Source organism: Varroa destructor, unplaced genomic scaffold, assembly GCF_002443255.2.
Source record: "Varroa destructor unplaced genomic scaffold, Vdes_3.0 BEIS01000004.1, whole genome shotgun sequence".
Classification (NCBI taxonomy): domain Eukaryota; kingdom Metazoa; phylum Arthropoda; class Arachnida; order Mesostigmata; family Varroidae; genus Varroa; species Varroa destructor.
Genome location: NW_019211457.1, coordinates 24,105,506 through 24,133,463, shown reverse-complemented (window position 1 = coordinate 24,133,463; position 27,958 = coordinate 24,105,506). Strand labels below are relative to the sequence as shown.

General features: G+C 39.8%; 2 protein-coding genes across 6 annotated transcripts; one reads left to right on the top strand and one right to left on the bottom strand.

Moving 5' to 3' along the window:
• Window positions 1–1,614: 1,614 nt before the first annotated feature.
• ND-42 (NADH dehydrogenase (ubiquinone) subunit ND-42) lies at window positions 1,615–7,357 on the bottom strand. Its single transcript, XM_022802299.2, has 6 exons — window positions 7,110–7,357; window positions 5,931–6,170; window positions 4,013–4,170; window positions 3,357–3,565; window positions 2,543–2,802; window positions 1,615–2,264 (listed from the first exon to the last, which is right to left on the bottom strand). Exons 1-6 carry the CDS (start codon window positions 7,226–7,228, stop codon window positions 2,033–2,035), a joined length of 1,218 nt encoding a protein of 405 aa, XP_022658034.1. The 5' UTR covers window positions 7,229–7,357; the 3' UTR covers window positions 1,615–2,032.
• LOC111249029 (acetoacetyl-CoA synthetase-like) lies at window positions 5,353–26,018 on the top strand. Of its 5 annotated transcripts, XM_086988940.1 has the most exons (15): window positions 10,131–10,795; window positions 11,581–12,181; window positions 16,638–16,777; window positions 17,150–17,253; window positions 17,476–17,590; window positions 18,424–18,668; window positions 18,893–18,971; window positions 19,187–19,323; window positions 19,703–19,864; window positions 20,058–20,256; window positions 20,339–20,449; window positions 20,566–20,674; window positions 21,022–21,293; window positions 21,474–21,679; window positions 22,170–26,018. In XM_086988940.1, exons 2-15 carry the CDS (start codon window positions 12,132–12,134, stop codon window positions 22,311–22,313), a joined length of 2,073 nt encoding a protein of 690 aa, XP_086845066.1. In that variant the 5' UTR covers window positions 10,131–10,795; window positions 11,581–12,131; the 3' UTR covers window positions 22,314–26,018. The 5 variants fall into 5 exon arrangements, with proteins under 5 accessions (XP_022658031.1, XP_022658033.1, XP_086845066.1 ...); XM_022802296.2 differs by lacking the exons at window positions 10,131–10,795; window positions 11,581–12,181 and adding an exon at window positions 5,353–5,629; XM_022802294.2 differs by lacking the exon at window positions 11,581–12,181 and having other exon boundaries at window positions 10,132–10,795.
• Window positions 26,019–27,958: the final 1,940 nt, after the last annotated feature.

Below are 27,958 nucleotides of genomic sequence, written 5' to 3'. Positions count from 1 at the left end.
CTTTTGATCACTGTGAGTACTTGATTTACTCAGTTATTTCGTTGAAATAAAACGATCAAAAAATGAAGAGATGCATCTGTTTTTTCTGTCACGATTCGACACTCTAGAATATAATACCAAATACTCAGATCTTCTTTAATTCATAGTTTAGTGTTAGTCATATTTGTATTAGGTTAGCTGATCTTATGACATGCACATATAGAAAACACGCTTACTTACGTACAATTGTCTATTACTCTGTTAAAATAATTTATTCGCACCTATTATTAATGATGCCCTTACGTATTTACGTGTTTGCCTCGTTGTTGAGACTATCAGGCTATGATAGACGAACCCGGCAGATTTTAAAATCGAATAACTTTTGAACTGGTTGGGCTAAATGATTTTTATTATGGGCCAGAGGTAATCTCTTTCACTTTTTATTCACTTGTTTTCTCTGGCAGGTTTTATATGTGATATCTCGATTTATGGTTCCTCGAAATAAATCAATAATGCAATATGCTTTCCCACTAGTGTCTGTTTTTAAGGCATGACAAGTCCCGCAGTCAAACGAAGTTAGACTGGAAGAATAAACAAGACGAAAACAGGAAGGATTTTCTTTTGCCCGATCCAGGTCTCACATTGTCATCAAGTAACCAGACTGCGTGCTTTTTATTCCGTCCATAAATTTCTGTAGTACCTCGAGCAAGCTTCATTCATTTTGTCATTTAGTACATACACCTCATAGTAGCAGGTGTTTTTTGAATGAAGTCAATTCCATCGCCTGACGTCCCAACCTTTTCACTTTTCGATTTCAAATTCGACTTTTCTCCGGAGCTACGCTATTTTCTCGCCCGTTTTCACTCCGGTATAGATTGAAACATGCCTTATCTATGGCGACCGTATGCTCGATGCATTTTTTATTGATTAAAACTTTAAGAATTCCGTACATGCGGGGTACATCACACGCGTTCCCGACTGGCCTAGAGTCAACTCACGAGGGATCATTTTTTGCTCACTTTCTACATTTCCAGAATCTGAATTATAATTCTTATGAAGGACTGGTGTATTACTAACTACGTTCGTTCACTAGAAATGTGTAGTGCAAAAGTTGTTCAATTTCAAAGTCCACGGGCACTTGTAACAATCTAACATAAACAAAATTCTTACCTTATTAATATAGTGCTCGAAGTTGTTGATATGGCTGATGTGCTACATACACCTGTAGGTTTTGGTCAGTTTGCTTTTCATAGTATGCACCAGTCCTGAGTTGGTACAGGGCGGTAGCTTTATTTTCTCTACATTCAACCTCTACAAAGTTAAATTTGCGATGTTTCTAGTTTGCTTCAAAAAGTGATTTATTAGTGTAGATTCGTTACCTCAGGACAGAAAAACTTACCTATACCAGAAAGGGAAATAGTGAGCCGGTGAACTCTAGACTAGCAATAGGAACCAATTAGATTTAAGAAGCAACTTTGTCAATCAAATAATTAAGAGAACCAATGTAAAACACGGGCAAATCTTTAAAAAACATAATCGATCGGTTATCTTGAATCGTCGTTGTAATGTACAAATATATTCAATTGACGATAAAAATAGGCGGTAAACGATGCAAGCAAATGATAACTACATAAACAGTGCTTCAACGGTTTTTTTTTATTTATTTACATAACTAAGAGCAAAATCTATAAACCGCAGCCAGTTATTTTTTAAATATCTTTTCCTTGCGCTCGTCGAATTTAATTGTGAGTTACGACTATTCCCATCGTTCACTAATTTTCAGTTCCTCGTACGCCATCGATCACAATCATTATCATCATCGGCGACATTCACCTAATCATTGCTTCTGTGTCTATATATAATTCTTTTTTACTCCGGTTAGTGTGTTTTTATTTTCTATGCTACAGCCATGTCGCCGTCCGTATTTCCGAATGAGAATAACTTTTACTGCATCGTTATCACCCTATTTCTCTTCGTTTCGGCGTGATTTTCCCCAGTCGTATGCTTCCCAGACCGAACACGCATAGCTGGGGTGGTTAAGATCATTAATAATCTATCGTGTACGATATGCATACTTAAGAGCTTCCCGATAGCTTATCTTATGATTTTTCCATAGATAACGAGTACCATTTTTAGGGTCCCATCCTGGAGCCCATGTAGGAAAATACTTGTTCTTCGCAAGAATAAATGCTTCGATCTCTTCCGAGTCTGCAATGAGGTCAGGTGTATTGAAACGAAGTGTTGTGTAAGCCTTATTGACGACAGACAGCTTATCCGTAGTGACCCTGCAGAATCAACAAAAGGAACGTGAACATGACAACTAAATGAAGGGTCAACGAGGAGAAAGGCATTACTAACAGGATAGCAAAGGTTCGGATTAACAATTGACAATTTCACACTCCAACCTTTAGAGGGGATATTAAATAGCCGAGCAGTTTAACCCTTGGTAGCTTAGCTGAATTTTATTTGGTATTATATTATGTTGAACTGTTTTAAACAATTTAATGTTTGTAATTACAATTTTACTGCTAAATAGCTTAACACATCTAAATCGTCGACTCACAAGTAACGTATCTCCATCCAATCTCGACTATTTTTTTCTTTCCAGTCTGAAAATTTTAAGCTGTGACTGTCGTTCATCGCTTTTTCGAAATCAATACGCTCAATGTCTTCGATGACTGCCTTATAGTCACCAAACTCGCTCCAGTCGTAGATGAGCACTTCAGATTGCTCACGAATGCTGGGCAGATAATATTCTTCGTATAGATCCTTAATGCCTTTAAGATAATCAAGCCAGCGAATTTTCGAGTTCACCTCGTAATCCTCGTAGTCCGGACCCAAGAAACAAAAGTTACAGGAAAAAGGTAATTATAGACGACAAATAGAACCGCAAGATCTTTCTTATGTATAACAAAAAGAAACTAACTAAAACAAAACTATTACGAGATGAATCCTTATACCATAGGATCATTACAGAAGTTCTCCCACATCCGGGCTTTATTATCGTACAAATATTATTAGAAGAAATAAAAACTTAAAACATTAAATAAAAATATTTAGAAAATATTAGCATTATTATACGCCTTCGTTTACGTTGATTCTTACTTTGCAATAGGTAAAACACATTACATAAAATACAGTCAGTAGCTGCTTTGTAGAAGCTCCTTATGGCCACATGACATAATTAAATGTTTACGTTTGTTCACACTCCTTTTTCATACTACAGTACCGCATTAATTTATTCCAGACTAACAGATGTTTGAATTTAATAATAATAATAATAATGGTAAACGTGCTTTCTACATTGTCTGTATAAGGTCGCGGCGTATTTTTATTTATCATATGCAAAAACCTATGATACATCACTATGTACATACAATACCACGGTCTTTGATTCTCTTCTGAAGGATGTCAACGGGTACATCGAGATATATGACTAGATGAGGCCTATAAATATAGGGGAACGCGTGGATGCAGCAGTCGCCATGAGCTTTAACATCATTTTCGGTTATATATCCGCATTTGTAAAGCGCCTTTACGATGACGTAGTCTGAGAAAGGTGACCGCTCCAGTACGATGCCCTGGCCTAAATATACCGATAAATAAAAAAAAACGTACAAGAGCTCTAGTGATTTCTGCTTTATTTATGATGATACTTTCAGAAAAGACTATCTTTCATAAGAAAGCCTTAGTCACACACACTGCAGACGTGTTCAGCGCCCATAAATCTCATAAATTATCATATAGTATTATATCGGATTGTACTTAGCCACTAAGATGATGAAAAAAAAACATCGTCTGAAGTACTTGAGCAGCATTCGCATAACAATATAAACTCGTGACGTATGTTTGACCCGAATTTTTGTACGAATGTAAATCATATTTCGAGCCTTCACTTTGTTTTTATCTAGCCAGAAACTAGAACAACCGTCGGAAAATAGTTTATCTCGTAGAAAAGAGGATATCCCAAACCGAACTAACCATGCACTACAAAATATACAGATATATCTTTATATTATATGGAGTTACTTGCCGGTGTTGAGCAGGTGCGCCATCGCGTCACAGTACTGCTCGATACGAATGAAGAGCAACTCATTCCGAAAATTGGCAACCATTTTAGAATCAGGACGTTCGTAGAACAATTTTTCGTCAAACGGTCTTAATATATCCGGAAACACATGCTGAAGAGATCTACAAAACACACGGACAAGATAGCGAAGTTATTGTAAAGTTCTTCTACAAGTTTCTTGCACGGTGCCAAATATTGCATTTCCAACTGTTGCTTCGGGTTGTCCACGTGACTAATCGATGAGCTAATTCTGGAGTTACATGTGGAGATTACATCTTTCGAAAGATTAACATTCGAAAGGCTTTGCTGTTTTTGTTGAAGAGCGCTGCTAGAGTTTTGGTCGCAACATGTGTCCAAAAGAGGACAAATACTTAGCTAATGACGTTTGTGAGTCGTTTTATTGATCATTTAATTTCCTGCCTCTGTCCAATGGCACAAACAAAAAAACAGCACCAGTTTTTTGCATGTATCCAGAAGTATGATAGAATGTGTACAGACATGCCATGCACAGATCATCCTGTAATAGCCATTGTCTAATGATTTAACACCAGCTCCATCCATCGATAGTCTCGGTGTGCCGTCGTCGAGCTGAACGTTGTTTGCGTGTCATGTGTTCTCAGTTTCCTTCAATTCTGTACCATATGGCATATTCATTCTCGTTAATCATAGGTGGTTCTCCAACAATTCTCAGCATATACCTCTGGAAAAATCCAGGGCACCAGCTTTAATTTGTGGCAACAGCGAGAAAGGTAAGGCAGTTATCTCGAAAGCTGCGAGAAGCCGGCACGTTTCTTAAGATAGAGCTTCGCAAGCAAAAAGAAAATCTTCTCTTTATGCACATCGCGGTATTAGCAACCTCGGCTTTTCAGTGCAGCAAAGTTGCCACCTTCGGAGTGGCCTAGGATCAATGTGCCTATCTGTTAACCTTAAAGACATGGTAAGGATGTGCAATATATATCGGAAAAGTAACTTCCACCTATTTTCGGAAATGAATATTACTCTATACGAAATAAGCTCGCCAGCTAACTGGCTAATCGATTAATTATCCATACGTCTTTGTGTACAACGATTTATACGGAGTGGTAAAACTGACGGTGTTCGATAGCGCAGTAAAGACTGCGTGCTTCGATGCACCTTTGCCAGTACTCCCTCACGCCTTCTTTAGATACTATTTGACTGAGTTGTTTAAGCATTGCCTTCCAGCACCTAGCAAGTGTAGATCAACGGCTGACAACCATAACGACGCCTGCAACAAATGATGTTTGGCCTGCTTTGTGTCCCAATTTACCTAATTTTAACTGATAAACGATGACGTCACCATCAAAGCAGATAACAGTTGACTAGACAAAGAAGCGAATGATTCATCCGTTAGAAAGCTTTTTTCAATAGATAGTTTATGCACCTCCACGTTTTACGATCAATGTACCCAAACCAATGCCCAAATCAAACACGACATCATTCTCGTTGGACTATCGCATGTAGACATAGCATGCTGGACTGATTATCTCTACAAACACACGACGTTGGCAGTTCCTGTTCCGCTCTATCGGACGGCAACAACCACAACCAGCTCGAACATTGGTATGATGATTTTTTAAACCTTTTGTTTTTAAACCTTGTTCTTTTCTATTCTATTTTCGTGACGAAAATTCACAAATTACAGTACTAACTAAATACGATCTACCACCCTAGTGGTTGATGAACGAACCCCTTGAAAGTATATGTTCGATTTAAGTTCCGGTCGCCATAAACAGTAAGTGCAACGAATGCAAAATTAAACATTTACGTGTTTAACATAGATAACGGCAATTTCACGTCCTTAATATATTGCTACACAGTACTTAAGATAAATTAAAGTGAGTAGCAGAAGTACAACACTTACCGAACATCGAAGCCGGTGTCATCAATGAATTGCATATCCATGTTCACCTCTGGAAAATGGAGAAAATCGAATTCTTCAGCGATCGTCTTAGCAAGTGTGCTTTTTCCCGAACAAATACTACCCTCAACGACTATGATGCGCGAATTCTCATCAAGTCGTTTAGCAGTATCATCCAAGAACCCCTGAATGACACCGTACTTTTTTGTCTCATATGGGAATGGCTTGATGTCCTTAGGCTTCCTGTAAGGAAACATACCCACAGTGGCAATAAATACATCTACTAATAGGAGAAAAACGTGACGCAATAGGCGAAAAAAATTAGAAGAGGATGATGCATTTGGAACATACTAGAGTTCACATCCCACTTACTTCAGCAACTGAAAACTTTATCGTTTGCGCCATGATAGTAACTGTGTTGCGTTATGTTGTAATCTCCATCATTAGCTAAAATGTTTCATCCATTTTCGAGGTTATTTTGTGGAACTCGGAAAGACTTTGGAACTTGAGAAAAATCACTAGAATTTAACCAACAAATCGTGTAAGAGTTTGGACCTGGTTGATATTATACCTACACGCCTGAAAGATTCTACAAGTAGTTAACACGTAGACTTCAGTGCAAGTACTCTGCCTAGTAATTACAGTTAGGGCATGCACACCTACAAAATTGGCTCGCCTTTTCTTGACACATAGAACCACAAATAATGATGTATTCTTTGAAATTTCATGAATAAAAATGAAAAAAAATGTTTGTATAGCAAACTCAATGTTGCAATCAGTTGATTCCCATGTGCCAACAGTATATGACGAAATTACAAGATGAGTTGTAACTGTCTATACTCGGTAGAACTTTTTACACTAAAAGGTCTGCAACGTACATTACACTGCACTTACGGGTGAGAACTAAAATGGGGCTTGCCATGAGCAAAACCACGACAATCATATATTTCCATTTATCCCGACAATGAGAAGTCGTTCAGATCAAACTGATCTATAATTACATTTTCCTTAATTAAACCAACCTGATTCGCGAATAGTTCTACAAAACTAGGATAATTACTGTTATTAATTATAATTGCAGCAAAGTAAATAGCTTGGTTGAACAGGTCAAGTTAGGTCATAACCTAACTTGTAGGTATAGAAGAGTTGTATTAGATAGGTGGTTCGCACACGAGCTCTCACCGTAGAGATTTGTGAGTGATTCCAGCACGACGTTCAGTCATTACGATGGCAGGTAATAGCCGAATGGACTGAGACGTCATCCTGCCCTGCAGGCCCACCCGTAATATCGACAACGCCATGGCTTGCAATTCGCTGCTTGGAGTTTAGCTAGTGATGTCTTTCTCCTGTTTGCACTCACTCGAAACACCGATGTCCTACTCAAAGATCATACGGCTCTCTGCAGTATTTCTTGTTTTGATTTGTCTAGGACCTGGTCGATGATGTTGATCTTTGCTTAGCGCGCAGTGGGCGCGATACAGAGCTATCGCGGGAAGTGTCAGGATTTGTAGTTTATGAATCACTGCAATGTAGTGGAAATAAAATAAGGTAATCGTCAAAAAAGTGAACATCAGTTCTCGGTCGGTGAGAAGTGTTAGGTGAACATAAAGAAGACCCTTGGCCCAACTTTTAGATCTTTTGAAACCCTCTACGACAGTACATAAACGTGCAGCAAGCCATCTTCGTTAATTAAATCGAAAATGAAACAATTATATAATAACAAAGCTACTGTCAGAGGTAAGAACAAATTATTAAGTTGGCACAGGATACAGGTTGCCTGACAGATAACCTATTGAATGTGTCCTGTTTGACGTCCGGAATTTCGTTAGCACTGAATCCGACCTCCAGCACAGAACAGACGTGTGCAATCCAAAATTTATGCGTCCCTAACTTCAGACAGCGTGCACATTAACACCAGGCATCGCAAACAGAAGCTACTATTTCATCTATTGCCGTATAGAACTACGGCACACACCCTCCCAATATAACCAATTGGCAATACTGACATAGTTGTAGCAACTCCTTTATCATTCAGATGCAAGTTCATATTCTCGCGACTTTGCACATCACCAGCTCTGTGATTCGCGCACAGATCGTTCACTAATGAGATACCTTTTTGTGCGAGACAACGTATCCTCCGTGTCGTCTATGCCTAGAGCATTGGAGAGCTCACGTTTTTGCTTCTGTATCCTTTTATTCTCGATCGCTTTAAAGAAATGACGTATCAATAACTCATTTGTGATTTTTACACGAATCGCGCATTGGAAAGAGAGGCCTTGGCAAAAACACACCGTTCGAGACACCAAGATCCCGGATCAGCCGAATAATCTAAGTGTCATTTCGTAGACAACCTGTTCTTTTTGTCTCGTTCTTCTAGAAACACAACTTTGGCTAAAGCACGCAACTTAAATTGATTAATTTGCTATTCCATTTATAACAGTATTTCATTTGGATTACACTTTTCACCATCAGTAAATGCAGACTTTGAATAACGATCTTGTAAATATAGCTGTATCACTGGTACTTGTAATGGCTCTCCAAAATGTGCTTATTGCCAAGTATGTGAGCAGACGGCACGACCAAATAACTACAAAAGTCCAACATAAGAGATGAGAGAATTCGAGTAGCTTCAATGAGACTTTGTACCTCAAATACTGTTTGTATTGCTAACGATAATGGGGAAACGATCTTCTAAGTCTATAACATAGTTTCTGCTATGCACTGCGCGCAGACTCTTCAAAAATGGCTGTTATGAGCGGCATGTGCCTATCCTTTATAAAGAATATCTCCTCTATTTAGGTTACTCAAGAAACGAGTGTACATACAGAAAAACCATAGTTCATTTAATTTACTTAGATTTAAGTGTCAGCAGCCTTTGCGCAAACTGATACATGTGTACTTGTAATACCGAGGTTTTCGTAGGCCGGGTTTATCCCTGCACGAAAATACTCGGCTGAGAAACTGTGGCCTGCAGAGTTTCCTTCACGGCCTAAGTCTGCAGCAATGGCTTACACTAAGTTGGAATCCGCTTAAAATTTTGTACTGCTATATTGCGTCTGATACGTTGAGTCCGTTTTGTAAGCTATATGTTGATAGTGTAATTACAGTTAACAGGGTACAGTAAAAAGCAATAACTATAAAATCCTTCTCACAGTTTGTATTTTTAAATTTGCCAAAAATGTATATTTTTTAGCAGAAGCTTAAATAGCAGTGGTAGATCATTTTGACTAGGAAGTTCTCGATAGAGGACTGTGCATTAGCAGGTAGCATGCAGATGTTACAGGATGGGAAACTAGGCACATATTCGAGTCCCGTAGAGATGTAAGGGATAAGACCTGCGTTGGAATCCGAGCGTTTGACTACAAAACGGGAGACCTTATTGAGTTTCAGAATCTATCGAGCTATCGAGGGTAATATTTGACCCGGGGTTCAATGACAATGCAGGGTTCAGAGTGGATGAAAGTCTAGCGGTGTCATACGCGTACGTTAGCACTGATTGCATAATGCGTTAGCTTTTAATTTCCTAAAAAATAAAATTAGGGCTTTCAAGTCACAGCCTGGTCTAGTATCATCATTACTCTCCGAAGGCCAGCTAACCCTTAAAAGGTTAATATGATAACTAAACCATATTTAAACTAAGGATAACTATTTTAAACGTCAACGAAACCTGATCATTGCTGAACGTCGTTCTTCATTTCTTCTTGGAAAGTTTAACAGATTTGTAGGGAATTTTGGGAAACCAGCTCACCGGTCTCATTTCTGAAAGTAACTGTATTTTACGCAGAGCAATTATGCACCCGGTAACGTTATATTTATTATGATCACCAAGATACTATTTAAAATGCCGGACGCGTATCCATTGCTGTTATATTAATTAAGGCAGTTAGTCGTTAGATTCTTGCCAGTATGATAACGTGGTCTAGCAAACAAAAACAAGAGGCTGAGCGAGCGACCATTATAGTAACAACTAAATATAATTTGAAAATATTATATGAAATCATTACATGTTTCAATGAAAAAAGGAAAAAAGTATCATCTTAATATATTTTACATAGAGGAAGTCAGATTGAGGCGACGATTAGTGCTCTACTTCCTGACATGTACAAGTTGCGTGCAGAATCCATTTTCAAAACAAAGCGGCCCGCACGACCTCCCGTTGACCAACTAATCAGCTAGTTATTACATTGTCGTCTGCTCCAGCCTTGCCATGAGCGCGCATGTCGGAAAGTTGTCCCGCACAACCGGGATGATCCACGTTCACTAATGAAAAAGGGCGTCAGTCGCTGCCTGGCCTGAAAGAGCCCTAGAAGTCCTGTGTCTAACATCAATGCACACGGATCTTGCTGACAGCGCAGTTTTGTTACGTACAATTCTACCGGCTGCTGTTATGTAGGTGTATGGGACTTCTGAAGGCCGTACGGCAGAACCGGGTGCCGTTGTTTCTGTACAAAACTGCAGACATCTAAAGGGCAGACAAAACAGCAGAACCAGCTGTAGTCCATTAGGAAAGGCAAACTGTTTGAGGTTCACTGTCGAGTTGGCATCATCCACTAGCCAGGCATTGAACGTGACTTTTTCTAACCGCGAAGTAGCTGAATTTCTTTCAAATTTTAGTTAAAAAAAAAGTTATTCTAATTTAACTTTGCTTACACAAAAATTAACGATCATTCGGCAACAACAATTCTTTGTTCGGCCATAACCCTTCGAACTGCGCTTCTCTGTAGAACTGTAGTTGAAGTTAAGTTCGCTCGCTATCCAGCAAAAAATATAGTAGCAATCTAACTTCGAGCTTGCTTGTCGCGAACGTGTCTATGTGTTTATGTGTGTTTTCGTTCGTTGCATCGTTCATCATTATTCCAGAGTGCTCCGTAAGTTGATTATCAATAACTACAACAAAAGATCCGATCACTTGCTGAGCGGTCAACAGATATGCTTCGCTAAGCTATGTTGGAATAACTTGTAGCAATTTTATTCTCTAAGCTAATATGTGTTTTAATGCTCTAAAAGGCTAGTAGCTTTAAGATTATTGTTTGGAAATTTTGTTTTATTTTTGTGGAAATGTTGGATAATATTAATTCACATATTTTTTTGATATATTCACATATTGATAAACGGATTAATTTTATCAATTGTAGGTGTTTATAATACTAATAATAATAAATGTTTGCTAACTCAATACATGTATAACTACTATATATACCACAATATTTGTAGATCACTTAAACTTTCTGGCTAATTTCTTGGATACTAGTATATACACAGAATAGTAAAAATAATAATAAATTATATGTTTATAATTTATTCAACTCCATGATGTTTGGTTATTTTTGCGAAGCTTTCTAACGATTCTCGTTAGTGTTCTTTAGGTGTGAAATCATGTGTAATTATAAAGTATGATCGTGTAGTAAGCAAAAAGCTGCGTCGTCCAGAAGTATTTGAGCTAATTTTCTTTGTTTATCATAGGATTAAATGAAGTACAATTACGTTCGATTGTGCTTTGTTCGTCTAGATGTTAGGCATTAACGTTGGTGATGTCTACGTTTACATTACGAATACGAAGAATTACTAGTTTTCTATGCATAAAATACAACTCGTCCCTATTCGCCATTGGCGCATCTGTATAGCGCTGTTTTCCGTCGTGTCTCTACTTCAGATAGCGCGCGTCTTTGAAGCATGCCTCCCTAACGCCCCACAGTTCAATCGAGTTTCAAACCTGTCTTAACAGAGGTCGCCAAAAGGCCTTTCGAAAATCAGTTCTACCGCAGGGCTTAAGCGAATCTGTGTGCAACGTTTCTACTATAGTCGTCTGGGACCGGACAGCAGCTCAAAGTGGAATGGATACGACAAAAAAGGAAAATTTAATTTGTCAATAATGAAGTTTAGCGGACAACAACACTTATATTTGAGCTATTCATCTGTTCCGGTGGCGCAGTGATAACATATCACGTCAGTCGTGCATTGAATACTTTTTGTGCCTGTTTAGCTACGATTTTTTGTATGGTAAATAATGGACGGAAGAGTTAGATCGTGTATTTAATCATCAGCTGCAATCTGTTCTACCGGTAAAGTGTTTATTTAAACGGAACTTCCTCTAGTGGACATCTGTGCGAAATCTGTCTCGTTCCTGCGAGAGGAATACGGTGAAAGAGGGTGAAGGTTGTCTTGTCTTTAGAAAACGCTGGTCGAGTCCGTCAACGAAAAGATATGGGAGCTATAGGACTATCTGTGTGTGGAAAACTATTCGGGCATATCAAGTATGCGATAATAAACCTTACATGCGAACATTTACAGAGTTATACTGTGTACGCAAAGGCTAGAAATGCTTTGAATTTATTGATATTGGATGGATGTTGCTGATTATACTTTTATGAACGCTTTGATGAATTCGTGAAACAGAAACGCTCCCGTTTTTCTCTCAATTTTAACAATGTACTTCGATCTCATTTGCGATATGTAGTTTCTGCTCATTACAATTACTTCCTGTATGTAACACTGTTATGATAAATAACTACCGCTTTTAAAGGATTTGACGGCGAATTCAAATTGGGCGCGTAAACTGGAAATCTGCTTACCGACCGAGAACAATACAACTCATTAAGATCATACCTAGTTTGGCCATCCTTACAAACACCAGCTAAATCTCACTGCAATATTTAACTGAACATTAAATTTAATGTTTGGATGATGTCAGTCTATTTAGCAAGGGGCCAGTCGTTACTCTATTTTTGTTTGTTTCTTTATGTTCCTTCTCTTACCAAACACTAAAAGTAAAAAGAGTAATCGAAGGACACTGCGCGCACTTATTTGATTATATGGCGCGTCGCTCCTCTGACTAGCGAAAAAGGGTTCTTTTTGTGGAAGCAATGGGAGGAAAATCAGTTAAAGAATGCCTCGTCGAGCAGGAATGTTAAAAGGTTCTAAAATACAATTAGATATGTTAAAAGCGGCGGTTTGTCACATTTAATGCGAGTAATACTTTCCTATGCCGTCGGACTATCGCTACCTTCACGTGTCTTGTCAACGACACAAATTTTGGAGACCCTCGTGCGCGTGAATTTAAGCATCTGTTCCGCCTCTATGTGTAAGGCAATTGGATGTGTGGCAAGCTCCGCCTATTATTATTATTATTGCCTTATATTTAACAAATGCCGGCGACCACTGCCGTGTCATAATAATGGATTTGTTATATTTACACTGGGCCGCTATGTATGAGTGTTCGATGTTGTCCGTAATAAATTCGTGCGTTTCGTAGACCCGATATGCACTGGGTTAATCGAAGATTAAAGTCCTATACATCTATTAATTTTTCGTGACTTGGAATCTATCTAGTGTCAATCATATGGTTTCCTCAGATCCCTTTGTTAGTGTTAAGAACGCTGAGATTGCTCTTTCATAACCTCATCTATTCTGTGATGACAAACGTACAGTCTCACCTTGAAGACTACAGCAGAAGGTGACGCTCTTCAGCGTGGCTCAGTTTTGACATTCGACAGGTTAAGATTGCGAGTGTCTTATTGGCTTACGGGAGCTACCAACTACATGTCACTCATTTGACAAAGAACACGTCAATATTGATGAAACATACAAGAGGCACTTCTGCTATCTAAGTGGCGCTAGATTGGAGCTTTTGAAGCACCGCATACAAAGTTTCGATACGTTGAGGGTGAATGATGAATGTTTTTTTTTTTATGTTATAATAATCGGGATTCAAATTGTTTGAGAGTCATAAAAGTGTGCTTGGGTTATAGGCTCTGACCGGATAAATTTCTGATACCTGTTTATGTGCTCCGACCATACCTATTTGAACAGTTGGTTCGAGTCTATAATATGTCCTCTGTTGGAAGTAAAAAAAACGTATTAACCTTTACAAAATAGATTACAAAAGTTGTACAAGACATTACGATACTTCAAAGCATTTCTATTGCCGTTCTACAACTAGGAAAGTCACTCGTATATAATAGTTATACGTATCTATCACCTGATGAAGCTGCCATTGCTAGAAGAGACATGAGTTTGAAAAATAATGCGTGGACAGAAGGTGGTGTTCAGGCAAACACCGTATATTCGCTGCGTCTGCTGTGTTGGTTATATCGCTTTCGTAAGTTCATCCAGAATCTGTGTGTAGTTACTTCATAGTAGCCACGTAGCTGGAAGCGGATGCAGGCCTTTTTGCACGTGATGGACAAATCTTGTTTACGTTTGCTGTCCCTTTAATTACCTTCTGGGATGCTTACGTCGTTAGGTACGCGTCGTCTGCTTCGCAATAGGACAAAGGATATTCAGAGGATACTAGATCCAGCATAAGCTTCGACTATGGGAAAAGTATCACTGAGCATTGGGGCTATTCGATGTTTACGTTTCAAATGCAAATGAAAAATACGAAGCCGCCATAGTGTATTAGTTCAACTGTGTGTCGCAACTAGTAAAAATCGTTTGTTGGATTTTGTGTGCGTTTTTTTCTTTGTAAGAGAATTCATAGCGTAGATGATCCGGTATGCTGCAAAATGGAGAAGCTTAGACATCACTGGACCGGAATTTGCTGATCAGATGAAGTAACTCAACAGGCTGTTTCGAGTCGCCTAGGTGCTATGGAAAAGATTCAGAGCACAGAAAAGTGGGGGCAGAATTTAAAATATGGTACTTCAATGTACTCGTTTCATAAGATCGCCTAAAATAATTTCCCATATCAAATACTCAATTGCAGTACGAAACAGATTTTCTAACTTCTTTTCGAATGGAAAACGGCCGGACATTTAGCCGAGTCTTGGGTAAAGTGAGATATTTGCATGAAGACAATGTTCTAACAGAAAAATAAGGCACTTTATTGGTTCGAAGAGCTGCGAAGTGACTTCGATGCTAACAATCTGTTGGCCGTACGGCTTTAGGGTGCACGAAACCAACCACATTTAAGTTAAGGCGACAAGTTGTTCTTTATACGGTTCATTCGGCAAACCTGAAGCCTCCAAATTAGCGCCTTTTAGGTCGATGCAAGCTCTGTTCGCGGATGAAAAATTTTCGAGACTTGAGGAAATCAAACAATGGATCATCGATGATTGTTAGTTGCAGACCTGAAAATCTCATCAGAAAAAAATACTTAAATGTAATAATTACTGATCACAATGGCAATTATTTCGATGGTTGAGACGTCAACATAGTTTTAGAAAGTGAACTTATTTGTACACTTAGTAGGCATCTAAAGACAATTTGCATGAACCCCAAAACATACTTACTTATGGGATGTTTAGCTAACTTTTGGAGTACTTATGTTGCGCACCCACCTGAAAGGTTTTACGAGAATATCGGTGACACCAAGAAGTTTCAAACGATTCACAGCTGAAAAGAAAAAAAAAGTGGACTTTGGCGCGAAAAAAAAGAGATTTGTAGCTGGGTAGATAGGCAGGTAGTGACACGATATTGCTACTATACTTCATGGTCCAGGCAATGCCGTATGGTACCTGTTAATGGCAGGCTGTATTGTTGCATGTGTCGTAACCGATTCTTACAAAATTCTCAAAGTCATCGTTTACGTGCATATCTAATAAGGGTAAAAGTAACCGCTATCAGTCGTCGGGTCAGTAGATATTCTGCTTCAAGACTGCATGTGGAGGGGGCGTGAAGGGACACAGAAATATCTATGTGTTTGTGAGAGTGTCCATATTTACAGACAACTACTGGGAGTATGCGATTTTCAGATGCGTGGGTCTAAAGACCATTGTCCTTCAAAAATCATTAGTAATTTCAAAAAGAGACCACTCCTACGTTTTGTGGCTTCTCTTTATGAGGCGCGTGCATTAGTGCAGTCACCTAACGTAAGTTGTGAAGGCGGGATTTAATCTGTAATAAAATATCTAGGGTAAAATATCTAAGTATCTAAAATATATTAATTGCTCATTTATCTAATTGAGTATTATTATTATTTGACAGTGCATGGTATGTATGGATTTGAGGTCGTTTTAGGAAACATAGATGACCAAATTATGCACATCTACAAAGAGGCAGTTCGTGGATTCGGAAGTGTCACTTTTCCTTTCCTCGTTCTTTAGAATGTTGTACTTTTAGCAAGTTGGTGGTTTTTGTTGAACCAATGGTAGGCAAACGCTTACCATTGGTTCAACAAATGGCACGTATATGTGACGTGTGCGTCCCTCGCCGAACAAGCACAGAAGTCATGAAAGCGGCCGTGCAGTACTTGTATCGTTGCATTAGATGAGAGTTTCTTTTAGCAAGGACTCTTTGTTACAAGAAACCGGACGTTCAGCGGGTCGTCGTTGCTATTCAATGCAAATGGTGGTATACCATGTGGAGGCTTTTGATGTCCGTCCACATACGAATCAGGGTGTGGCACTATATCAAATCGACAAGCTCACTTCCGATTGAAGTGAGCAGATAAAGCAAACTGCTATTGAATTGATAGTAGTAATTGTCGACTTGAAAATCGAAGGTGTGAGTCTTTCGTGCTGTCTAAGAATAGCTCTCGTTTGCAGAGTTGCGTGGCAGACAAAAACTGGGTCGGGATAGTGCTTTCGAACTCGAGTAAAAGCCTATTTAAAGACAGGCGTCAGTCTCCAGTTTGACTTCGGTAGAACGTAAACCATTGAAAACTGACATACAATAAACCTGTATTCTATGCAAAGAGACACGGCCGATTATTTTTATTGATGTCAATATATTAATTATGCACACGTTCGCTTATGATTGTTGCACCGATAGGTTAGTGAGACTTATATCGGTAATGGAAGCTTCCAACGCCACACCAGTTCGGAGTTGGCAGCATCTTCTACTTTCTAGGCCGAACAAGAAACAGGATCGCTTCCGCGAGCATATCAACAATAAATTTGCTCTCAACTTAGGTAAGTTGACAATGTTGGTAGGGTAAAAAAAGAAGTTTGTTCCGAATTACTCTATAACCACATGAGTGCTTTAGATGTGTGGTAATCTTAATAGTTATCATAACGCTCAAAATATAGCCCTACAGTGGGAAAAACATAGATTGTCTTATCTCGCTGTTTGGAGAGCGATTGTATGGCTGAACGGGAACGATCTCCGTTTCGCCATGTGAAAGTAGAAAATGGTTTTTACGCATTTGCGGACCTGTTAGACCTCTTTATAGCTGAAGCGCTCAAATTCTGAGTGTGAAGCCGCAATAGCGTATATATACGAAGTAATGTACTGCCTAATGGAAACACAATCGTAATAACTGCATCTTTATCTCTTCTTCTTAGGTAACTATCACGAACTGTACCGATGGTCAGTTGATCAGTATCCTTTGTTCTGGGAAGAATATCTTCGGTTTTCAGATATTCTCGTGTCATCACAATATACTCAGGTTCGTAGAACTCGACCGAACACCTATTTTCAATATGCGTATGCATAGCTATATATATATATATATATATATATATATATATATATATATATATTTTTTTTTTTATCTAGATAGTAAAAAAATAAATACGCGTTAAAATAATAGTACGACGATAATGGCTGTGTAGATAGAACAGCTAGTTCTTTTGGGTACGTAATGTTATTGTTAATGTTATTTTGTCAGGTCATTGAAGATGTTCCAATGGAGAAGATCCCTCGATGGTTTTCCGGCTGCCGGCTTAACTACGCAGAAAACTTGCTACGCGGACCTGACGACGCGGTCGCACTATACGTTACAGGTAGACTCGCGTTCAATCAAATGTTTATTTGTAACGATTGCTGAGTTTGACGATTGGTAAATGACTGTTACTGCTGTTGAAGTTAAATGATCCTGAATTTCTCTGGAGTTTTGAACAGCATGAGAGCCTCTACGTACCATTTTCTTGTATTTAAGCGACGCATCTATGTGCTTCCGGCCGTGCTGGAGCTACTAAAAAAGAATATCCTTAAACAAACCGTTTCTTGTATAGTATCACTGACATACGAGCAAACAATTATGACGCTATCTTTTTTATAGATGAAAAATTTCGCAAAATCTACAAATGGCTTGCTATAAACGTCCCGCATTAAAGAACATATACCTAATAAACTGGACGTATAGACCTCTGATTAAATGAGACTAACAGAAATTGCTGCTTCAAGTCCTACCAAAGACACACACGAGTGCTATATAGCCTGTGCGAAATACAGTGGCTAACAAATTTGTTGGCTCACGATCGTTATACGGGCTATGCTAATTTATAATGAGAAGATTCGTACAAACGAATTCCTTTTAGAGCCTGAAATGACGACTGAGGTATGTGAATGCCATTTAACCGAGTGCACTAAATAAGTTCTCAAGTCGAAAAATACTTAAGAAACATTTAATACGGTACTCGCATACTCCTAGCGTACGTCATTGTTAGCTGGGTTTGCCGCACGTAACAAATATCCGAAAAACGTCAAAGGGCATTATCTTCAAATGTTTCTTTCCAAGCCTTTCACCTCGTATTGCTTATAAATTGTAGTAGGGATCAATGTTAAAATTCTACCATTAAATTTGCTGTTTTTTTGGGACCATGCAATTGGATAGATGAATGGCTATCGATCAGGAAGGTGACTTTTTCTGAACTTCGTCGAGAGGTAGCTCGTTATTCGGCAGCGTTACGGCAGTTAGGTGTGAAACAAGGAGATCGTGTGTGTGGGTACGTGGGCAATACGGATCATGCAGTTACGGCGTATCTAGCCACCGCGACGGTTGGTGCAATCTGGAGTTCAACCAGCCCTGATCTTGGATACCATGCGGTTATCCAGCGATTTCAACAAATAAAACCAAAGGTTAGAGTGGTAAAAATGCAGCTTCAGTATACACTATACGATTCCAGCTCGAACGAGAGCCCGAAAGATCACTGGTAGGTTTTGTGGCCGTAAAACACAGTCCGTATAAAAATACTGGCGCCTCGATGCGGTAAACTTGACTACATATATATAAGTTGCACCGCTTTTCCTTTATCGCTAATTTACGTGATAGTTGACATTATATGAATATTGTTTGATTTCAGGTTATATTTGCTGTCGACAGGCAGACATACAATAAGAAAATACACGAAAAGCTTGACAGTCTGCGGAACATCCTTGAGCGTAAATAACGACGATTCTTAGTATATAACAAATATTGGAATTTCCTAATTTGACTTGATACATTATTTAGCTAGTGCGAGCAGATTATAAGGAGATTGAGATACACTTAACTAGAAAAAAAAAAAAAAAGAAAAAAGTATGCATCTATTCATCGTAAAAAGCGTTCCTTTAATTTTACGTTACGTCAATAATTAACCCGGCTCAACCTTATTCAGCGTTAGATTCTGTGGAGAAGGTGATTATACTTCCTTACGACAAAACACGCTTGGATATATCCAACATACGAAACGCGATCTACCTCGATGAGCTTCTCGCTGAAGTAGGGGATTCGTCAAGCTTGCAGTTCGAGCAGGTAGCCATGCATAGAACTAGTTGCGATCCATTTCTTTATGAGTCATTCGAAAGTGTATTTATCAACATAGGATTAAAATTTCCACTTCAGTACAGCCCTGCATTATAATATAGGGGTATGTGGAAATTAAATTTAGAACTTCCTTTTCATTTTGTGTTCGTGCGATCATATAGCCTCAAACGACCGCTTGCAGAGAAAGACGCTCTACCGAAGAGTTAGAAACCTATGATTTTGCTACGCTGTTATCAATTACAGTAGTTTATTGCGCTGTATATAACGATAAGAAGTTGAACCCTGGTGAGAAGAACATGAAAGTTAAATAATTCAAAGAAAAAAAATAAGGGCCGCTATCTAACATCGAATCGCACCTTTCGATTAGGTGGAATTTTCTGCTCCGTTGTGTATCTTGTTTACATCAGGCACCACTGGACGACCTAAGTGTATGGTACATTCAGTTGGCGGAACACTCATTCAACACAGAAAAGAACATGAACTGCTCGGAGAACTTAATGAACATGACATATTCTTCTACTACACCACGGTATACTGAACCTTTTGCCGTGTTATCGCTTAGACGTTAGCTTTTTCATGAACGATCTATGAGTCCGCATGGCTAATGAAACCCCAGTTTATGCAAGCTTTTGAGACGGCTAGCGTAGCTAGATTCTCTTTCGGATATACGCTAATCTGTTTATTGTAGACATTTAGCAAATGATGATATCCGTTGCGTTCAGACCGGGTGGATGATGTGGAACTGGCTCGTATCTGGTTTGGCGGCTGGAGCAGCGTTGGTTCTGTACGAAGGTGCCCCTATGCCTCGGGATGAACCGTTCGTGCTGTTTGACATCGCGGCACGCGTTCGGATGACTGTGTTTGGCACCTCTGCCAAATATCTGGCAGCGGTCGAAGAGCTCGAAATAGGTGGACTTATAGGTTAGTGGCAATAGCGCTTTTCGATTCAGCCGCGCGTGTGTTCCGTTGACAGTAATTTAATAATAACTGTTTTTCTCAACAGCCAAGCGGTTTGACTTGAGTACTCTGCACACAGTGTTGGCGACAGGCTCAACGTTGATGCCACATAGTTTCGATTTCGTGTACAACCATATCAAGGAAGACGTCATGCTTGGTAGGTGCTCAGAAAGGTAATCCATGTCAAATGGGTAATCTGTTTCTTCACGGCAATTAAGATTCTCGTTAGACGATTTTTCGAAGCTATTGCCTATTCCCTTGTTTTTGACACAGGTTCAATTTCGGGCGGGTCTGATATCATCTCATGTTTTGTTGGTCAGAACTGCACTTTGCCTGTCGTTCGAGGAGAAGTGCAGAGTCGTAATCTCGCAATGGATATTAGGTAAGGCTTGATCACCCCTCGAGAATTGGCCCTTCAACGGGGTAGCGGCGCTGCTGTATGAAAAAAAATATCTTATTTTGAGTATTTTACCATAACGGTTGCTAACTCCTGTAATCAGCCCGTTTTCGAAAAATATTTTTGTTCTTTGCACCTATTGATCTCCTGTTCATGCTCCATCTATGTACGCCGTATTATACTCTACACTATAATATATTTATTATAAATAACGATAACTGCGGCGAAGGTGCCGCCTGTGAATAGTTAGGTTACAGGACCCCCTTGGCACTTTCGCACAGATGACAATATGATGTGAATTAACCGATGCGAATGATATGGCTTCGATTTAGGGCCTTTGATTCTTCAGGCTCTCCCGTTGAAGGCGCCAAGGGTGAGCTAGTGTGCTGTAGCCCGTTTCCTTCTATGCCAGTGTTCTTTTGGGGCGATAAAAATAATAGGTTGTACCATAAAACGTATTTCGAAAAGTTTCCAAACGTCTGGCATCATGGAGACTTTTGCCAAATCAATCCCGCCACTGGAGGCGTACTTATGCTGGGCCGAAGTGATGCCACTCTAAACCCCAACGGAATACGATTTGGATCAAGCGAGGTTTACAATGTCGGTAAGTCATCAAATGTAATGACTGCATCGATAATAGTTACTGCGATAGAGTGACAAATACGGAGCGCGACAATTGCGAAAGCGCGAAAAAAAGCATGTAACTATTCAAGTTAGCGAAAACATACTGCTCTGTATCGTCTCAGCGGACTAATTCGTTATTCTACAACGTAACCTTTTGCAGTGGATACCATTGTGAATGTGGAGGACAGTGTGTGCGTTTCATACGTATCAAAAAAAACCAAGGACGAGAAAGTCTGCCTATTTGTCAAAATGAAAAGTCCCCACACCCTGACTGAGGATATTCGTAAATCGATCAGTATCGCGATAAGAGACGGCCTCTCAGCCCGACATGTGCCCTCGTTAATCGCAGAAGTTGTTGACATTCCAGTAAGTTAAACGGTCCAAAATGGACACAGGCTTGTATTTTGCTTCAAATTGAAACAGGTCGTACTTTATTTACAAAGAGTACTCAATACGTTTACTGTTTGATCTTATATCGTATAAAATGCGGATTAAAGTTATCGCGCCCTAGTCACTCAAAAAAAACATGACCTCCGTCGTCATAGCCGATGTCTATTAACGTCCCCAACACGAAAGTCACGGTACTTGTCTAGATTGCAGTGGGCAACTCTTAAATGGGGTACGTAAAGCGTTTTCAGCGACACGGATAAAGAGAAGTTCTAGGAGTTCCTAGTATCTCGTAGACCGAGAGATGGATTTTAAAAGGAATCCTATCCTTGTAACGTTAGTTTTTCCATGAGGATTTTACGCTGCACAGTTAGTTGTAGTAATTCTGACCAGTCCGTTTTGGTGACGTGCGGTATCTATCGAACTTAGTATCATAATAACCATGCCTCGTTGCTCTTCCTAATTGCAGTATACCCTGAATGGCAAAAAAATCGAAGTTGCAGTCAAGAAGATCATCAATGGTGACACTCGAATCGATACGAGCACTATTGCAAATCCAGCGTGTCTTAAGTGCTTTGAGGATTTGGCCCCGGAGATTGCAGCTCTCGATTAAAAACACAATAAGATGCTGAGGCAACAATCACGTCAACAGTGGGGCATTATTTACTTTTCGTCCGCTGTTTGTGTGTGTGTGTGTGTGTGTGTCTTTGTCCGCTGTTTGTTAAGATGCAAAAAAACGAAAACAGGTGGCTTTGTATCATCTGTAAATATGAGAAAAGAAGTTTTTAAATAGCTGACGATGAAGTATTCGGGAATTGCATGTTGTTTCCCCACCGTTCATTGTTAACGTGTCCACAAATAGAAGCACTGAGATTATCTTTCATTTGCTAAGTTTCGTTACATTAATGTGCATGTTCTGAATAACTGACAAAGTTATTAATAAAGACAGCTTTCAGTAAAAACACAACAGTATGTAATTCAATCTTATATACCGGATGTTTATTTTATAACATTGCGGCAGTATTGTTTTACTAATAGCAGGAGAAAAATCAATGTTTCTCTACGAGCAGGAAATCAAAGTCTGAGTAAATTGATTTAAATACAATCTGCGGAGGATTCTGCACCCATCATATGATGTAAATTATTCACTCTGTGAGAATGGTCGTTGAAACGTGCGAGCACGTTCTTTCTTATGGTCTGTTTGCACCATTTAGGTAGTTGGTACATGGATCGTTAGAACGACAGCGGAACAGGGCATGTCGGAAGAAATACCCAGCAACGAGATCGATGCCAGCACACCCTGAATCGATCAGGTATTGTCTCGATGAAGCTCCGCGTCGGCTTCATTGACGCCACAAACATACGTTATTGCAGCAGTCAGTGTTCAATGGGGGGTGAAGCAACTTTCGAGGTGTCCAGTATTTGACACTGTGCCATTTCTTGTTAACTTAGCGCTATTGTAGTAATGTTATGTTACAATAGGAATCTATTTTATTTGTTCATAGTATGGTACAGTCCATTCCTAAATTAATAATCGTATATATAAGACCCACAACTGGATCGCGTTGCTGTTACGTTAGCTCGTGTTATGTATACGTTCTTGTTGGCCAAGACGATCGCGTGACATCTAATGTACTCTCAGGCGACCGATTCAAATAGGAAGCGTATTTTAGCCAACGCTATAATGGCAATTCACGTTTTTTTCATTCAACGATCTATTATATGAACATATTTTCAACTTACACGGTAACTCCACAAATATAACTGCACTTGATAATCAACTTACATGACCTTAGACATTAACGGATATGACGAGTTGACATTAAAACTGAAGGTAGTCAAACATTAATTGACTCCAAATTGTCAACTACGACACTCAATTAATTCGACTACAAAAGCTTTGTGGGCAATCCAAGTAAATATGGATATCTCACTTGAAACAGGCTCGGTTTATACAGTCCTGAACCTGCAAGCATGACTTCACGAACTATCACAGTGCGGAGCTATAGATTATTTTCTGTCACCGATGATTGTATACGAGTGGCGCTCAGCGACCTGTGCGAAAAAAACTCATCGTTATTACCTTTCTATTTTATCAATGGCTATTTATGCTAACTGAAAGTGTATTCCCGTCTGGTCCATTCATGTTTTGTGTCGAGGATCTTGATAACCACTCCTGCTTGTGACGCGAGCCCTGCAAAAAGAAGTAATAAGGACGCATCGTTTGAAACGGATTCATAGTAGAAAGTGTCGGAAATCTCTTCCGGCAGTGTTAGATCTATGGGGGCGGAGACTGAATTGGGTAAATAGGTAGCTTGCCCCTGCTTGCTTCTACTAGCTGGTCTTCTAATTATAGAATTGTCGATTATGGATCGTTGTCGTAACATCCAACGTGCTCGTCTTAACGTAATTTTTGCTCCGACCGAATCAAAGCAAAGGTTGGCCCTCTCCATTTTATGCCTAATCTTTTTCGATATAGAGGTACTCTTCTATACGAATGATCCTCTCTGCTAATCATTAATTGCTAACACTGGCCACCAGGAACGATGGAAACAGAAGCATGACCATTACTTTTGCACTGTTGAACATTAAAAAAGCAAATTGATTTTGAAAAGGCATGACAACACACCCGTGACCGTCGTCCGCATCTATATTGCCGCAGCTGATCAGCGAAATGTTTTTTCTGGCTAAAATGTATGTACATGGAAAAGCTCTATTTTCTCATAGTGCAATAGAATTGCTGATTTCTTCACACGATACAGTCATCATTAGATTACAATTAGAGTAGACTATAATAAAAGAATCGTATATACCAGTACCTACTTATGACGTCCGTTAACATTTTGCGTAATCATATATGTCGTACTGCATCCAGCTTATTCGAAGGCTGCTATGCAATATAAACAGCACAATCTGCGCGGACTTCCGTGAAATAAGGTTATTCTGTTTGAAAGCGACCATGTCGCCAAAAATGTCCCAGTTCTTTCGACTATTGGTAATAAGATAAGAAACCGACTTATTCCATAGCTATGTGTAAAATCTCGAAGAGACCGCTGTTTGTTTTGCGCGTCCGTTTGCTCCGTCTAGATTAAGTACCGCTAAGACAAATTCAAGCACATTGTTCATGGGGTTAGTTGACGACGTCTCTGATATATTTAGCCTGGCCATGCTATCTCAATCAGCCCGCGTGTACTGTCGTCGACGCCCTGTAGCCGCACGCGATTAAGCGGGACCTGCTGGCCCTCCGCCTTCTATGACCTTTCCTGCGCGATCAGCCCAGTCGGGGCCAACGGTGAGAGATGCTCTCGTCACGTCCGGCAGCCAGCCACGGCCGTCGGCGTGTCTGTCGTTGTTGCCTCGACAACTTCGGGCTTCTTCGAGCCTCGCTTGTTCTGCAGGCCTTCGCCTGTAGCTTCGTTTTTGTTCGGGTGTGCGCCAACTCTACGAACTCGACAGCTTAAGCGTGGCCGTATATATCCGTTCACCGCGGCCCCGCGCTTCTTTCAACACAGTTCAGCCGCAACGTCTGTTGTCCTGTTTTTGTGTCAGCTGTTTTTACGTTCCCTACAGAATACGGAATGCCCATGAGGATTGCTTACTCCAGCCCTGGCTCGGCGATCGATCGCGTTCGGGCCGTGCGCGACGATCAGTGCATCTGTGAACGTGTTACCGAAACGGACTACAATCTGACGTACAAAATGCGAGCAGCTCAAGACGAGCATGAAAAGACCACACAGCGAATTGTACCAAAGAGTGATACGACCCGATACGAGGCGTTAGATCAAGCGTTTTGCCGTCGCTTCTGGCCAGCTGAAGCGATCCAATGCCGTTCGCGCCACGAGGCTCACAAAAAATTCATGGAAGAGCGTCGTCTTCAAAGTATGCACGATCTGTGGGAGCTGGAAAAAGATGAGGAGCGAAGGGTACGGACTCGGAAGCTTTTTCGTCCAGAAATAGCCGCTGTACCGGAAGTACCTTTGCACCCCTTGTATCGTCGGCCTCTGGGTATCTACTCACGACACTAGTAAATCTAGTACCGGATCGGCATAGACCGACTAGACGAGCTACATAATGAATAAATCGGAAGTGAAGCAAATAGGATGACCATAATGAATCGCAAGTTAGTGCTACACTGTGTACATTTCAGTCTGCCACATCTTCGACCCGAATGGTCGATTTGAGCGGTCACTTGAGCGCCGCTCTCTCATATTCTATACAAAGAGATGATTAGCTTTTAGTCATGTGAGTGATTCGATATACGAGTTGTTCACAGCGAGAAAATGAATAAAGACGTAAGTTGTCTGTTTTGTGTATGTAATTTTGCCCTTTGTGCGTTTTTCTTTTATAAAATGTGCGAAAACAATTCAGATACAATCCAATATATCTTTTTTCGTTTTTTATTTTTTTTCGTTCCGAACGTACTATTTCGAGTATGTTATTCCGGCAGGCCGTTATAGTTGATGTCTTCAGAAAACGCGTAGGGAAAACCTCGATACTTACTAAATCGAATATGCAGGCGTCTTAGCGTGGAGGCCACGCTTGGCCCCATTTCGGCCGAGGTCTGTTTTTTTTGTGTTTACGATGTCTTTCAGGCTGATCTATCCGCTTGTGCGTGGGTCTATGCAGGGGTGAATTTATCTGCTGTGCCTGAGATCTTCGAGCACCATGTCGTTAAACACGAAAATTTTTCAACGGCAGTCATCAGAGTTAAAAGTACTCTGGAAACTGAGATATAATCTCTTTTGAATTTATACATAACTTAAATACTCTTTAGGTGAAATATTTTAATAGCTTATCGATAAGTTAAAAAAAATTATCTCTGTGCTGACCTTGCGCTCTTGTAGTCCAATGCAGTTCGCGTGCAGTGATTAGATCTTTTATAGAAAAAAAAAAAAAAAAAAAAAGATTTTAAAGCAGATTTGCTTTTATAAGAAAAATATTGGTCAAATGCTATCAATTATTATAGAAGAGTTTTTCTTATATTATGCCGTCGGATAAAACCGTGCTAATGTACAATTGATTCCTCAGCTTGCACTACTGCCGTTTAACATGTGCTTTCCAAAGATCTTGTTTATCATTGATTATACCAGTTACTACTTTTAGTTACCGCTATTGAATCACCGTCACAGATGATGAAGTTATCACCTGTAAATGATTCAGCTGGTAACAAATCACAGTGGGATGCTACCTGTCGGTCCTGCAGCAGGGTTCTATTCGTGACTGATTCGCTTCCATTACGTAGCAAGGTCGTTCAACTGGTTCGACCGGGCAAAGACGTTGATTCAATAGAGGTACAACATCAATGATATCGTTTAAGCGTAACTGTAATGTGTGAAAGCGTTTTCTTCCCAAGAGTCTGCGCCAATACCTGCCGCTGGTAAGCTGCCCTCAATAGCGTCAATGCTCGAACTCGCAGAGCTTTCGGATAGTCTATGTGACTAGTCTGGGAACCTGCACGAAGGCTGCAGTCTGAGTTTTGTCGGTTGACTTCCCTTTGCAGCCGCTGTTAGTAGCGCCGATCAGACCTGTTTGTAGGGTGTCATTCTGGTTTATAAACGTAGCCTTTATTGAATTAAATTTCACATAGCTAGACGTATGGCATAAGAATACTTCTAAGTAATGTAGCAAATGGAGCATCGTACGATTTCTGCCACTTGTTTCCCTATAGAAAACTGAAGAAGTTCGGTCAAATGTTTGACAAAAATATATTTATTGTGTAACAAACACTTAAAGCTAGATGCGACAATGGATATGTTTCTCTTTACGTATGACTCACACACGTTATTGCTTATCGCTGAGATGTCATCGGCTGGAAACGCTGAATGTTCTGTCCCTTTTGATTTGCCTTATAGCATCTAAACGCTCGAGCTCGTAGTTCGTAGATTTGCTTGTAATGAACTAAGTTTGTCTCAAGAATGAAGACCATCCAATATTATTAAACTAAACAAACTGCATGATTTGTACTGTTTTTTTTACCGCGATCATTATTTAGGGATGCCCACCCTTAATTTGTTATTCTCTCAAATTACTCACTGGTGGCGCTGCATCTCACGACCATTATCATCACAAACGTTATCATATAGACAAATGTTTATTGAATTCTGCTTTCGTCGTTTCTTCAACCAATAAGCACTATTAGGACAAACAGAATTGACCCGGCTTTCACAACCTGTAATAAAGACCTAACCACCGGTATTAATTTCGCATTTACTTAAGAGGTGCAAACGGTTTATCAATAGATAACTATGTATCTTAATT